General features: G+C 46.2%; 1 protein-coding gene across 3 annotated transcripts in view; it reads right to left on the bottom strand.

Moving 5' to 3' along the window:
- The window catches only part of AKAP10 (A-kinase anchoring protein 10), an 80,199-nt gene extending 77,708 nt beyond the window's left edge, over positions 1 to 2,491 (bottom strand). For 2 of the 3 annotated variants that reach the window (XR_014792946.1, XM_084861430.1), the window contains exon 1: positions 2,214 to 2,490. Coding sequence is in view for 2 of the 3 variants with exons in the window: in XM_084861430.1 (XP_084717556.1) it covers positions 2,214 to 2,301 (88 nt within the window). In the remaining variant the exon portion in view is untranslated. Of the gene's footprint in view, positions 1 to 2,213 lie in introns of all 3 variants that reach the window. The other variant, XM_084861428.1, reaches the window with a different exon arrangement.
- Between the last annotated feature and the right edge of the window lie 13,277 nt (positions 2,492 to 15,768).

Genomic DNA, 15,768 nt, shown 5'->3' with positions numbered 1-15,768 from the left:
AGGTTGAGAACCACTTCACTAGAGGAATCTGAACAGATATTTTGAAAATATACCACAGGGGTCAAGGATGAAAGAAACCAAATTGTAAGCAAAATAATGCTGCTTCCTCAATTTTCATAAAACCAGCTTCCTCTTGACATCTAAACTGATATTGGAATGGCATCCTCTCAGAGGACTTCCTTAACCACCCAACCTAAATAGAGATGACTGTTTAGACGAGGGTGGTGAGGAGTGGTTGAATTTGGGTATGTTCTGGGGTAGACCTAACAGATTTGCTAATAAATTTAGATAGAGGAGTGAAAGAGAGGTCTAAAATGTACTAAAGTTTAGCCTGAGCAATGAAAAGGCCAGAAATGACATTTATTGAAATGAGAAAAGCAAATGAACAGGTTTAGAAGAACTATATATGGAGTTAAATTTTAGATAATAATTTAAAGATGTATCTATTATATCTGTATCAATAGTAATAACTAACAATAATCTACTAATTAAATATCTATTATGCACTGGTATAAAGTGGACTGACAACAAATTAGGCTAGTCTGAATTCATAGAGGTGTAAATTTGGGAATCATCAGCATATGGGTATTATTTAAAAATGGTATTTAAAGACTGGATGAGGGTCCCAAATAAATAAGACCATCTCAGCGTCACATTCAGTCTCCAAAATATATCTAGAATAATCTTTTTAAAACATAAAATAAGATCAAGTCACTCCTCTTTAAAATTTTAAAAATAATATTGTCTCTGCACTTGGAATAAAATGTAAATATGGCCCACAAAGCTCATCTACGTCTCTGAGCCTGAGCCACATGGCCTTTCTTTATGTTCTTGAAGGACTCCAAATTTTCTTCCTCCTGACCTTGGAACACGCTTTTCTATGCCTGGAATGCTATTCCCTGACCTCTACATGCGACCTCCTGCTGATCCCTCAGCTCTAAATTTCAAGGTCACCTGTGGAGGCCTTTCGCTAACACCCAACCTAAATGTTTCTTTAGTCAAGATACCACTTTCAAAACACTAATCTCAACTGAGAGAGAGACTTACTATCTACTCCAGCAGACAGAAAGTTCCATGGGTGCAGGGACTCTGTCTTGTTCAGTGCTCTACACTGAGGGCCTACCACAGTGCCTGGCAAATAGTAAACATTCCTAAGTATTTGCTGACTAGAGACAACAGTCCATTGTCAAAACGCAATTTGTCTCACTATACATAGAATGCTCCCCACGCCCCTCTAAATAAATGACAAATACAACTAACCACTACAAAACCGTCACACAGTCCTAGCTGGGTTGGCTCAGTGGATAAAGCATGGATGGGCCTAGGGACTGAAGGGTCCCAGGGTTTGATTTCGGGTTGTTGGCTTGATTCCCAGAAGGGGACGTGCAGGAGGCAGCCGATCAATGATTCTCATCACTGATGTTTCTCTCTCCCTCTCCCTTCCTCTCTGAAATCAATAAAAATTTAAAACAACAACAAAAATACACACCTGTCAAACTAATTACAGCTAGTAACGACAAGGTACCTTACTTCCTTGTACCACTTTACTGTTCCATTTATTCAGCACTGTTTTCATTCATTCACCAAACTTTGTATGTACTTAAAAGGAATTCTTTAATTCATAGTCATAGTTGAATAAAGCTGTTGGGGAACAACTAATTACTAGTTGACAGACAAGTTACACACTTGCTGTAAGGTGAACCGAAGTCCCTGACTTGATTGAGGGTTTTTTCCAAAACCAGTTTTCATCTGGGACATTATCTCTGAAGCAGCAAGAATTTATACAAGAACCACTGTCATCCCAAACTGGAAAGAAGCACTAGTTGAAAAAATATTATGTGTTGCTTTTAGGCAAAAAGCTCGCAGTATTCTGGAAAGTCGGAGACTTCCGCAACAAGGTACCAGAGGAATTTCCTTTTTCTTGACCCACAGTGTACATACACTCCAGGACGCACAGCACCCGACCAGCGATTCTCACGCGAACAGTCATTAACTTGTCTGCGTTTCCGCAAACAATTCCGGACCAGCGGGCGCTTTCCCAGTGACCCCGCGCGAGAAGGCCGCCTTCCCCGCCCGCAGCCCGGGAGCAGAGCGCGGCACGCACCGGCGTCTGCGTGGAGGCCCGAGGCCTCGCTGCCCCGCAGAAGGCCAGGGGACCCACCGCCCACCGCCGCCCCGGGCCGCCCGGTTCTTCGCCTGCGCCCCTCAGCTACCTTTCCGCCGGAAGAAGGACATGGCGGGGCCAGGGTCGGGGCGGAGGGCGCGGGGGGACTGTCGCGGGGACGGCCCAGCTCCCTTCATTCAGCAATCGGCCCTGACTTCCGGCCCGCAGCGGCCGCCGCACTAGCCCGAAAAGAGACCCTTCCTCCAGGCGTGGGCTCCGCCGCCTCCTCGCGACGCCCAGGTACCTCCTACCGCCATATTATCAACTAGCCGCCGGCCAGAGTTCCGGTCCTTCCCCGCGCGAGGCTTCACGGGAGGCCCCGCGCGCCGGCCCCGCCCCGCGCGCCGGCCCCGCCCCGCGCGCCGGCCCCGCCCCGCGCGCCGGCCCCGCCCCGCGCGCCGGCCCCGCCCCGCGCGCCGGCCCCGCCCCGCGCGCCGGCATTCCTCCCCTCTCCCCCCCCACCCCCTGCCCCGCGCGCCGGCCCCCCCACGCTCTGAGGGAAAGGTGCCCGGGGCGCGCGCACAGGGAGCGGCGGCCGCCGACCGCCGGATGGCTCAGGCCGCTGGGTGAGGAGGGCTGGGGCCGCTGCGCGAGACCAGTATCAGTCCTTCCGGAAGAGGCGCGCGGGGCGCCAGCCTGTCCGGCGCCTGAGCGGCGCCTGCCACTCCCTGTGCGCGCGCCCTGGGCACCTTTCCCTCAGAGCGAGCCCTAAAAGGCAGGGCTCATCCCGCCCCGCTCCGGTTTAGCCCCTCCCGCCTCTCCGAGTTTGGCTTAAAGGCGATGGCGGGCCAGAGCATCTCTACCCTGACCGGACCGCCTTCCCGTGCTCTCCCAGGGGAGCCGACCACCACCCACCAGGTCCGGATAGAGGACTGGGGGGCATAACGGGTGTATGCGGCTCCACCGGCACCCTAGGTCTATGACCTTGGTAACGGAAAGGGTTGGATTTAGCGAGTTCTCAGAATGCAGGCTCTGAAAGCTGAGATTTGAAAGGCACCTGAAAGGAAAGCCTCGCCAATATTGACCCGGCAAACTCCAGTGAATTACTCTGCAAGCGCTGTTCAGATTTACTTTCCTGTGAATCTGATGACAGTCCTTTGTCATAAACCATTGAAACAAGCCTCCCCACCTTCAGGACCCCTCACCACCCCACGACATACTCAGGGACTGGGTGTTGATTGTAACCTTGAGCTCCTGCTGCAGAGCTGGAAAATCATAGCAGCTCAATAAATGTTGAGTGGGATTTTTAAATTTATGAAGTCCCATCAGGTGACAGGGAAACTGAGTTCCAGAGAGAAGAGGCAACTTGCCTAAGAGTATTCAGTGTGTCAACCTTGAGGCTAAATAGAACAAACTTGAGACTAACTAGGCTCTTTTGACATAATTAGAGCAAATTAATTGAAATTTAACTATTAATTAGAACTAATCAAATTAATTAAAACTATTTTGGTTTTGTTACTAACTCAAGGGGTTTGAGCTTGGAGTGATCTATTCAAACGAAATGTTGCAAAATAGTTGTTTTCTTTTTTTGAAATTTGTTGATCCACATATGAATAAAGTTAAAATAGAGAGGAATGGGGGCATGAGAGATCCCCTTGGTTTCTCCCCTTGAAGTTTCAATAATTTGAACAGCTATAACTCTACAAAGAATTCCCTGCTCAACGATTCAAGCATTGAAACATCTCATTTCAGTATATAGGTCCTTCACATCCTTTGTTAAGTATAAAATCCTAAGTATTTTATTCTTTTATGTTGCAATTGCAAAAGGAATTTTGCATGGGAAATTATTTATTGGGCAAATATAAGGGAGTGAGTGATATCTAACAGTGCAGATGCCTTCTGAATCATCACCCATTAAAGTGTGTATATACTTAGGGAAACATTAATAGTTTTGTCATTTAATTTTTTGCAATCCCCATAAAAATCACAATTCTGGTTTGGCAGTAATGAACTCCTTTAGCTTTTTATTTATTTATTTATTTATTTATTTATATTATTAGTGAAGCTCTTTATCTGGCTTTCAATTCTGAGTGATAGTTTTGCTGGGTAGACTATTTTTGGCTGTAGGTTCTTGTTATTCATTACCTTGAATATTTCTTTTTTTCTTTTTAAAATATATTTTACAGAGAGGAATTGAGAGGGACAGAGAGTTAGAAACGTGGATGAGAGAGAAACATTGACCAGCTGCCTCTTACACCCCCCCCCTGCCGGGGATGTGCCCACAACCGAGGTACATGCCCTTGACCGGAATCGAACCCGGGACCCCCTCAGTCCGCAGGCCGACGCTCTATCCACTGAGCCAAACCGGTCCCGGCACCTTGAATATTTCTTGCCATTCCCATCTGGCCTGCATGGTTTCTGTTGAGAAATCAGCTGACAATCGTATGGGTGCTCCTTTATAGGTAACTACCTGCTTTGTTCTTGCTGCTTTTAATATTCTCTCTTTGTCTTTTGCTCTTGAAATTTTAATTATGATGTGTCTTGGTGTGGTACTTTTTGGATTCCTTTTGTTTGGGGTTCTGTGCACTTCCTGGACTTGTGAGTCTATTTCTTTCCCTAGGTGGGGGAAGTTTTCTGTCAACATATTGGAAGAAAACATATTTCTTCCAATATGTTTTCGGTATCTTGCTCTCTGTCATCTTCTGGGACGCCCATAATTCTGATGTTGGTTTGCTTGAAGTTGTCCCAGAGGTTTCTTACACTATCTTCAACTTTCTGGATTCTCTTGCTTTCTTACTTCTGTGGAGGAGTGTCCTCTGGCTCTTCAATTGTTCCAAGTCTTTCACTTGATTCTTGCAATCTTCCATTCTGTTTTTAGGACTCTGTATAATATTTTTTATTTCAGAGAATGTATTCTTTATTTCTTGTTGATCCCTTATTATTTCTTATTGATCCCTTATTATTTCTAGTTGATCCCTTTTCATATCTTTATAAGTCTTGTTTATTTTACCAGCCTTTTCTAGGAGATTCTTGAAAAACCTTATAAGCGTGGTTTTGAACTCTATATCCAGTCGCTTTTTGTCCTCCATTTCTTTCTTTTGTGATCTGTTTCCTTGTCTTGGCATTTTCACTGCTTCCCTGAGTTGGTAGGGTGGGAGGATCAGCTGTATCAATGCCAGGAGACAGCCTTATTCAACTAGACTTGGAAAATTGCAAGAGCCTGTGTGCTCAGTTTGGATGGGGCGGAGTTTTAGGCTGGAGCCTACAGCCTTGGCTTCCCATTAGCCACGCCCTATGAGGCTCCTGAGTCTAAGTGTACCTCAGTGTCCTTTGGTACTTGCTGCAACCACTTCTGAGAGAAAGGTGCCTTAGAGTTTTGCCTGCTACCAGACAGTCTAGTCTCTCCCCCAACAAGCCCACAACTGGGTTCTGTGCAGTTGGAGTGGGGTTAAGAGCAGTCTGGAGCTTATGTCTCCTTCCCGCTAGGGCAATCCAGTGGCTCAATCAACAGTCTGCGCAAACTGTGCATGACTTGGGGGCTCTGCCTTTTGCCGCTCCCCTGAGCTTCCGCCTTACAGCCCAGATTCCCACTGTATAAGCCTGTGGCCTGAGGGTCTCGCCCAGAACTGGGGTTCAGTGCAGTTGGAACTGGGGCTCAGCATAGTCCGGAGATTTTGTCTCCTTCCTGCTAGGGCAATCTAGCAGCACAGTCAACAGTCAGTCCTCTGCGCACAATGTGCACGACTCTGGGGCTCTGCCTTTCGCCGCTCCCCTGAGCTTCTGCCTTACAGCCCAGATTCCCTCTGTATGTGTCTGTGTCCCCAGGGTCTCGCTCAGAACTGGGGTTCAGTGCTGTTGGAACTGGGGTTCAGAACAGTACGGAGCTTTTATCTCCTTCCTGCTAGGGAACGCCAGCCAGGCACTCAGCTGCCCCTCCTCTCCGGCTCCATCCTCTCCGTGCATGCAATGTGTCTCCGTACCTTAGGCTTTTACAGCTCCTCTGATTTTCCTTCTGGTTTTCTCTTTCCTTCTCATTGTAGAATTTCCAGTCAGTCAACTTTCCTGTAGTTCTAGATAATGTCCACTTTATATTTTAGTTGTATTTTTTGAAATTGTTGTGTGAGGCTGCAGTTAGGCAGTTACCTATGCCGCTATCTTGGTTTCTCTCTGTTTTGTTTTGCTTTTAAGGTTGACCTGTAATGCTATGTACTTCCCTCTCAGGACTGCTTTTGCTGTGTCCGAGATTTGGGATTGTTGTGTGTTCATTTTCATTTGTTTCCAGGATGTTTTTTATTTCTTCTTTGATCTTTTTAGTAACCAAGTCATTGTTTAATAGCATGCTATGTAGCCTCCATGTGTTTGATTTTTTAATGCAGTTGATTTGTAATTGTATGCCTTTATGATCTGAGAAGATGCTTGATATGATTTCAACCTTCTTGCCTTTGTAGAGACTTAGCTTGTGTCTAACATGTGGTCTATATTTGAAAATGTCCCATGTGCACTTGAGGAGAATATATATTCCATAGCTTTAGGGTGAAATGTTCTGAAGATGTTAATTACCCTGTTTCCCCGAAAATAAGACAGTGTCTTATATTAATTTTTGCTCCCAAAGTTGCGCTAGGTCTTATTTTCAGGGGATGTCTTATTTTTCCATGAAGAAGAATACAGTACACATTTATTGTTAAATGAAAATAAAGGAAATTTATTACCTGTATACAATACGGTAGTTGTCAACACAAATCAGACAAACTGTGAATCCTACAGTATCAAGAATCTACTCATTTATTCAATGACAATCATGTCATCATCTTCTGGAACATCATCATAACAATCCAATTCCTGAATTTCCTGGTGAATTTCTTGTGACTCCATTTCTTTCAGAATCAGTGGACCAAATCTCTCATGGTTAGCCTAGAAAAAGGGGGAAGGCAAAATCTCTAGATGCAGCACTTAAATAAAAAAAATAAAGTTAAGGAATTGGATGAATAAGGGAAGTACCACGGTTTAGAATAGAGGAGGGAGAAAAGAAATGAGAAGACAAAAAGCAGAAATAAAAATAAAAAATTAAAAAATTAAAAAAGAATAGAGGAGAGAGCAGATAGGCCTACATTTAGAAAATGAAACAAGTTAAAAAAAAATTTAGGAGATCCAAAACTGGTTTGGCTCAGTGGATAGAGCGTTGGCCTGCGGACTGAAAGGTCCCAGGTTCGATTCCGGTCAAGGGCATGTACCTTGGTTGCGGGCACATCCCTGGTGGAGGGTGTGCAAGAGGCAGCTAATCGATGATTCTCTCTCATCGATGTTTCTAACTCTCTATTCCTCTCCCTTCCTGTCTGTAAAAAAAAAAATCAATAAAATATTTTTTTAAAATTAGAAGAAAAGAGCAAGAGGGGAGAGAGAAAAATAAAATGAAAGAAGAAAAATTGAGTAGTGAAGAAAATGATAAGTGAAGGATAAGTGGAGTAGGAGCAGGGAAGAGGAAATTAGATATATGAATAAACCAACAGAGACTAAAATAATAACACATCAATAACACAATTAAAGAAGATCGATTTTTAAAAAGAAAGGAAAGAGAAAAATGAAAACGTGGAAAGGAAGAAAAATGGGAGAACAAGAAAAGAAATGAAGACAAAGGTGCAAATAATAATAATAATAATAATAATAATAAATAAAAAAGTGAAGTGTTGTTCACCTCAGCTGAGTTTTAATGCCCCATGGGAGCTGGTTTAGGACCCCACTCTTCTGTTCAGTCTGCCAGTTCTGTGCTCCCTGATAGGTACTGAGGTGCTAACCACTATCTTTTGGCTTTTAGCACCTGCTTGAAGCTCCAACTGATTTCCAGTCCTCTGCTGGTGTCTGCCTCCACAGTCCTCAGCTGCAAGCCGGCAGGGCCAACTTTCCCTCTTTGCCTGTCTGCCCGCTGTCAGTCTTAATCACTCAAGCGTCCATTTCTGACAGGGCTTTAGGTGGGTAGGTGCTGTTTGGCTTTCGGGGAGTAATATGGGTGTTTTTTCCCTGTCCCAGAGCTACTCTTCCAAGAGTGGACCAAAATATCACTATGGCTTTGGTAAGTCAGAGATCCTTGTATGGAGACCAATGGGGTTGGCTGGCAACCTTGAGTTTTTATCAGTCTGGATCCCAGAATAGCAGGGTGGATGGCCCCTCTTCCAATGCAGTCGTTCAGGGCTCTTTGGGACTATTCAGACCCGTAAGCTTGGCCGCTGCCTTTATTTTCTCTGAGTAGCTCAAAATGCCTGCTGTGCCACCTGCCCTGAGGCTACTGGGAGGGGCAGCTTCTCTGGGGAGAATGGCCACTCAGGGTTGGAAGCTTCAGAAGGTCCCAGTGCAGGACTCCTGGCCACGTCTCTCTGCCCTGCTTCCTTTCTCAGCCTCTTCTCAGGCACCTCCAGTCCAAGCCTCCCTCTCTACGCCAAAGCATCAGGAAATGAGAAGTCCCATGTTCTGATGTTAGAGATAAACACAAAGACAAAAGAAAACAAAACCAACAATGAAACCGTGGCTTTCTCCCCCACTGCCCGAGCTGCTTTCCCAAGTGGCACTGCCTTCCCAGGGGCAGCTGTGGTCTTGGGTGCAGACTCCTGGCGGCCAGCAGCCCCGCGGCTTTTCCTTTCCACAGCTGGGTGCTTTCCTGCCGCCAAGGGGTGTGGCTTTGGTACAAAGCAGCTTCCTACTCTCCCTCTCAAGCTCATGGCTCTACTCCTACTGGTCTCCAGGCATCCTCTGCCCTGGTTGTTAGCTGTCTCCTCAGCTCTGCCTCATTTGTTCATTACGGGTGGACGTTCTCCTCTTCAGTTGTATTTACAGTCTGGCCCCAGGACGAGGTGCACTACACATCTGCCTGTTCCGTCACCATTTTTTCTTCCTCCACACTGAACCCATGAGTAATTTACCTAGATTTTAAATTAGTGGCCTAGTTCACCATAAGAGATTATCAGGTATAACTTCTGACTTATTTACAGGGCAGGGTAAACTACTAATTATGTGCACCTGCTCTTCTAATTGTCACGCAATGACCTTCCTCCCCATTGAAGTCCCAAGGCACTTACCTTGTTCTTATCTCAGAATGCCATAAATACTTCATTTTCCCTTTTCTGACCCTGAACTTCTCATGTACGTGGAGGACTCTGACTCTCATGTACAGGGGGTTCCCAAACATATGTGGGTAATTAATTTGGTTATTTTCTGTTGTGACTCTGTCTCATGTGGATTTAATTATTACACCGGCTGAAAGAACCAACAACACATTCTTCCTACTTGTTCCTGAGTTTTATTGTCAGCTAACAATTAAGTTTAAGGGAGAATTTAATCTTTTTTAGATTCCCTCCTTAATTCCAAATGTACAAAAGAAACTGCCAAACTCATTCTCCATAACATTTGAGATCTTGCTTCCCAGAATTGTCGTCAGTTTGATTCAAATAAACTCATAAATATTATTTACAGGTTTGGATGTTTCTTATGTCAACATTTTTCCCCTCTCTTTACATCTCGTTGCTTCTATAACAGAAGAAGGCTGAGCTAACTGACATCTTTTTTGAAAAAAAGATTTAAAAAAATTGATTTCAGAGAGGAAGGGAGCGAGAGATAGAAACATCAATGATGAGAGGGAATCATTGATCAGCTATCTCCTGCATGCCTCCTACTTGAGGATTGAGCCCGCAACCTGGGCATGTGCCCAGACTGGGAACCTAAAAGTGACCTCCTGATTCATAGGGCGATGCTCATCCACTGAGCTACACCAGCCTGGCTGAGCTGACTGACACCTGAGGGTTCTTCCATCCTTTTAGGTCTGTAAGTTTTCTTGGAAATCTCAATTCTGAATGGGAGCCTACAACTTTCATCGGCCCTTCTACAGTCCCCTTCTCGAATGGTAATAATTCCTGCTTAGTTCCTCAAAAGCAGAAGATCCCACTTTTGTGGGCACAGCTGCTTCTTTCAACTCGACACAAACTCCCAATATTGACAAACTGGTGGGCCTCCTCAATCTGTGGGAATGCCATAGTCTGGGGAGGTGAAGGATGTTACTCTTTTTTTTTTTTTTTTTTTTTAATTGTGGTAAAAATACATGTAACAGAATTTATAACCTTCAGCATCTTCAGTATACAACATAGTGAAATTAAGTACATTCACATTATTGCACAATTATCACCACTATCCATTTCCAGAACTTTTCACCTCCCAACTGAAAGTTTGTACCCATTGAACACTAACCCCCTCCTCATATCACCGGTCCCTGTAAACCTCCATTCTACTTTCTGTTTCTGTGGATTTGACTAACCTAGGTATCAAGTGTAAGTGGAATTATACAATATTTGTTCTTTTGTATCTGGTTTATTTTATTTAGAATAATGTTTTCAAGTTTCATTCATGTTATAGCATGTACCAATTTTATTCATTTTTAAGGCTGAATAATATTGTATTATATGTATATAGCATATTCTGTTTATCATCTTTTGATGGTCATTTGGGTTATTTCTACCTTTTGGTTATTTTGAATAATGCTGCTATAAACATTGGTGTACAGTTAAGTTCCTGCTTTCATTTCCTTTGGATATATCCATAGGAGTAATTTAATGGGGTCATATTATAGATAATTCTACTTTTTGAGCAACTTGCAAACTGTTTTTCAAAGTGGCTACATTAATTTATATCAGCAATGCATAAGGGTTTCAATTTTTCATCAGCACTTGTTATTTTCTGTTTTTATAAACAACTAGTGGCCCAGTGAACAGATTTGTGCACATTGAAAGGAAATTAATTAGAAGAAAAAGCTGAAACCAGTTTGGCTCAGTGGATAGAATGTCGGCCTGCGGACTGAAGGGTCCCAGGTTCGAATCCAGTCAAGGGCATGTACCTTGGTTGTGGGCACATCTCCAGTAGGGGGTGTGCAGGAGGCAGATGATCGATGATTCTCTCTCATCAATGCTTCTAACTCTCTATCACTCTCTCTTCCTCTCTGTAAAAAATCAGTAAAATATATTTTAAAAAATTCCACAGCTGTTAAAAAAAATAATTAGAAGAAATATTTTAATATTGCTGTTTGCCCTCTCTCTATAAGTGTCAGAGATGAAATAAAACTAGTAAAATGTATATGAAAATTATATATAAATTGATTAATAAACAAACAATAAAAATATGATATAACAACAACAAAACATGATATAAAAACAACAAACACACAATATAAAAACAATATTGATAAAAAAAAAGACTGATAAATTGATTAAACTTATTCTAGCATATCCCTGTATACCACCAAGTCACTGCAGCTGTGCAGTAAACCAAATTCAGGGCTGACAGTGCCTCAGCAATAATGTAACCCACAGCCAAAGGTGGAATCAAGTGGCCCTGCAAGAAATCAGGCTCCCACCAAAACCGGTTTGGCTCAGTGGATAGAGCATCTGCCTGCGGACTGAAAGGTCCCAGGGCATGTACCTTGGTTGCCGGCACATCCCCAGTGGGGGGTGTGTGGGAGGCGGCTGATCAATGTTTCTCTCCCTTCCTCTCTGTAAAAAAATCAATAAAATATATTTTTTTAAAAAAGAAAGAAATCAGGCTCCCTCCTCTCTGGTTCCAGGGAGTGTCACTCAAGAAGCACTGCTGCCAAATCACTACAGCTTTGCAGCTCCTGCATTGAATGTCTGCCCCCTGGTGGTCAGTGCATGTTATACGTACTGGGTGGTCAGCCAGTTGGCTGGTTGGCTGGTCACTTAGCCTTTTATATATAGATATATAGATAGCCATACTAATGGCTATTAGAAGTGGTATCGCATTATGGGTTTGGTTTGCCTTTTTCTCATGGCTAGTGACGTTGAGCATTTTTTTCATTTGATAACTGGCCATTTGTATATCTTCTTTGGAGAATGTCTATTCAAGTTCTTTGCTAAGGCCATTACCAGTAAAAGCTGATTGTGTACTTTCTCCAAATCAGTATAGGGTAGGTTATGCTGCAGTAATAACCAACTCTAATATCTCAGTTGCTGAAGACATCAAAGTTTATTCCTCAGTCTGCACAGGCCCACAGGGAGCTCTGCTCATCGTGGTCCTCAGGGACACAGCTGACAGTGACAGCATCGCCACAGGTGCTTCCACTGCCACAACATGTGAAAGGGCATGTGAAAGCACGTGTTTGGTCTCAGAGCTCCTGCTCACATTCCATTTGCCAAAGCAAGTCACATGGTTAGACTCAACTTCATAGGTGAAATTCAAATAAAGCAGGGACCTATTCTAGCATAAACTTGGAAAAAGAAGAAACAGTACATTTGTGAAGAGCGATAATGACCACCATCTCTGCCCATCTATGCTGCACTCCCGCCCCTCAGGCAGTTCTTTCCCAGCCTCAGCTGGGGCTGCATTATAGTGGGAACCTGGACCCATCCAAAAGAATGTTAATTGTTACTAGAGTCTCTGGTCTCTTCCTTGGCTGTCAATCTTTGCAGTTTATTGTATGAGGTTATATCCCCTTTCTTTAGTTGCCACTGTGAATTTCTGACTGTTTCCCCCTATATCTTGTTAGTTGTCATATTCCTGATTGGTAGATTCTGGCACCTGGAACTCTTCTCTTGCATAAATAGTGAAGAGGCAATGCAAAGGCAAAATGTGTGTAATGCCCTCCCAAGCCCTGAGCATGAAACCCATCACAGCAGTGAGAAGCTGCACTGGCCAGGCTTCCCTGCTCCTCACACATGGGGCCTACCGCCCTACCTCTGGAAGTGGTGTTTGGTGCCAAAAAGCCCCAATTGCAGATGGCCTTCTGCTCACAGGTTGCATCCCACACAGGGGCCAGGTCCACAAGCATGGGGAGGCCAGACCCCCTTTCGGACAGCCATGGGCCTTCATGAGCCCCTGGGGTCCCCTTTGCCCCCACCGTGGGGCATCTCACAATGGAGTGTCCTGTGACTCCCACAGCCCTGTCTATGTTCTTTGACATCAGGGAGAGAGCTGTGTCAAGGCCCCGAAAATCATTTTCCACTCTGGAGGCACTGACCTGCCCTTCCTGAGGTACTTACTGGTCACCGGGCCCTGCGGGCCTTCCTTGAGGATAAGGGACCTTCTTGCTGGCATCCAGTCTGGACTACGGGATGGTGGGGCTTTTGCGGCCATTCGGGACCCCGTCCTCTCTCACAGGGCCCCATGGCCTTATCCACTGGACCACTTCCAGGTGTTTCCCTGGACCCAACCCATTCATGGCTTGGCCACTTCTGGCTGATCACCTAGCCTGCCCCCAAAACCCCCAACCCCTTGGTCCGGTCGCTGCTGCTGGGTGGCTGGCCTAATGGCCAGCAGGCCTTTCCCTGTCTCCCTGGTGACCAGCCTTTCTCCTGCTTAGGTCACAATGGCAGGCTCTTTACCTCCCCGCCGCCCCCCAATCCTCCCTTGTTGACAAGACGGCCTTCAGCTCTACTCCTGGCCCCACCCCCTTCTTGACATGACTGCCTGAAGCAGGTCACCTAGCCCCGTCACCTCTTTGACTTTACCACCTTCAGCTCTCGACCTGGACCTGTCCCCTTGTTGACATGACGGCCTTCAGCTGTTCAACCCCTTGTTCCAGAATACCCGCCCCCTCATTCATTGGGCCAATGAGCGAGCAGCACTGGCCAGGCTGCCCTGCTCCTCACACACAGGAGCCTACCAACCCACCTCTGGAAGTGGTGTTCAGTGCCTAAAAGACCCAACTGCAGATGGCCTTCTGCTCACAGATTGCCTCCCACCCAGGGCTCAGGTCAATAAGCATGGTGAGACCAGACCACTTTTCGGACAGCCATTGGCCTCCATGAGCCTTGGGGGGGCCCTCATTGCCCCCACCATGGGGCATCTCACAACGCAGTGTCCTGAACCCCCACAGCCCTGTTTATAGGCTTTGACATCGGGGAGAGAGCTGTGTCAAGTCCCCAAAAATCACTTTCCAATCTGGCAACTCTGACCCGCGCCTCCTGAGGTACCCTGTTTCCCCCAAAATAAGACATTGTCTTATATTAATTTTTGCTCCCAAAGATGGGCTAGGTCTTATTTTCAGGGCTTGTCTTATTTTTCCATGAAGAAGAATATGGTACACATTTATTGTTAAATGAAAATAAAGGAAATTTATTACCTGTATATGGTACAGTAGTACGGTACTTGTCAACACAAATTAGACAAACTGAGAATCCTACAGTATCAAGAATTTACTCATTTATTCAAGGACAATCATGTCAATATCTTCTGGAACATCATCATAACAATCCAATTACTGAATTTCCTGTGACTCCATTCTTTCAGAATCAGTGGACCAAAACTCTCATGATTAGCCTAGGGGGGCCTTATTTTCGGGGGATGCCTTATATTTCACTCAGAAAGAAACCTGTAAGTAGGTCTTATTTTCAGAGGATGTCTTATTTTCAGGGAAACACGGTACTTACTGGTCGCTGGGCCCTGAGGGCCAGCCTTCTGCCCCATTCACGGGGAAAGCCAGCCCTTCCTTGAGGACAAGGGACCTTCTTGCTGGCATCCAGTCTGGACCATGGGAAGGTGGGGCTTTTGTGGCCACTGGAGACCCCACCCTCATTCACAGGGCCCCATGGCCTTATCCACTGGACCACTTCTGGGTGTTGCCCCTGGCCCCAACCCATTCTTGGCTTGGCCACTTCTGGCTGATCATCCAGCCAGCCCCCCAAAACCCCAGCCCCCTTGTTTAGGTCACTGCTGCCTGGCAGCCAGCCTGACTGCCAGCAGGCCTTTCCCCTGTGACCCTGGCAACCAGCCTTTCTCCTGCTTAGGTCACAATTGCAGAGTCCTCACCTGGCCCCGCCCCTTATTGACATGACTGCCTTCAGCTGTTCACCTGGCACCGACCCCTCGACCCCTCGTTGACTTGACCGCCTTCAGCTCTAGGCCTGGCCCCGACCCCTCATTCCAGGAACCCCGCCCCCTCATTCATTGGACCAATAAGAGAGCAGCACTGGCCAGGCAGCCCTGCTCCTCACACGCGGGGGCCTACCACCCCACCTTTGGAAGTGTTGTTTGGTGCCTATAAGCCCCAACTGCAGATGGCCTTCTGCTCACAGGTTGCCTCTCACCCAGGGCCCAGGTCCATAAGCATGGGGCACCAGCCCCCCTTTCGGCCAGCCATGGGCCTTCATGAGCCCCGAGGGCCCCCCATTGCCCCCACCATGGTGCATCTCACAACGCAGTGTCCTGCGACCCCCACAGCCCTGCCTATGGGCTTTGACATTGGGGAGAGAGCTGTGTCAAGTCCCTGAAAATCACTTTCCACTCTGGGGGCACTGACCCGCCCCTCCTGAGGTACTTAATGGTTGCCGGGCCCTGAGGGCTGTCTTTCTGCCCTATTCACGGGGAACGCCCTTCTTTGAGGACAAGGGAACTTCTTGCTGACATCTGTACTGGACCACGGGAAGGTGGGGCTTTTGCAGTCTCTCGGGACCCCTGTCCTCATTCCCGGGGCTCCATGGCCTTATCCACTGGACCACTTCCAGGTGTTGCCTCTGGCCCCAACCCATTCTTGGCTTTGCCGCTTCTGGCTGATCACCAAGCCTGCCCCCTAAAACCCCCAGCCCCCTTTGTTTAGGTCGCTGCGCCCGGCTGCCTTCCTGATGGCCAGCAGGCTTTTCCTCCGTGTCCCTGGCAACCAGCCTTTCACCTGATTAGGT

This window comes from Pipistrellus hanaki, assembly GCF_964339955.1.
Source record: "Pipistrellus hanaki genome assembly, chromosome: 16".
Taxonomy (NCBI): Eukaryota; Metazoa; Chordata; class Mammalia; order Chiroptera; family Vespertilionidae; genus Pipistrellus; species Pipistrellus hanaki.
The sequence above is the reverse complement of the archived record's forward strand: the minus strand, read 5'-3'. Positions and strand labels throughout refer to the sequence as shown.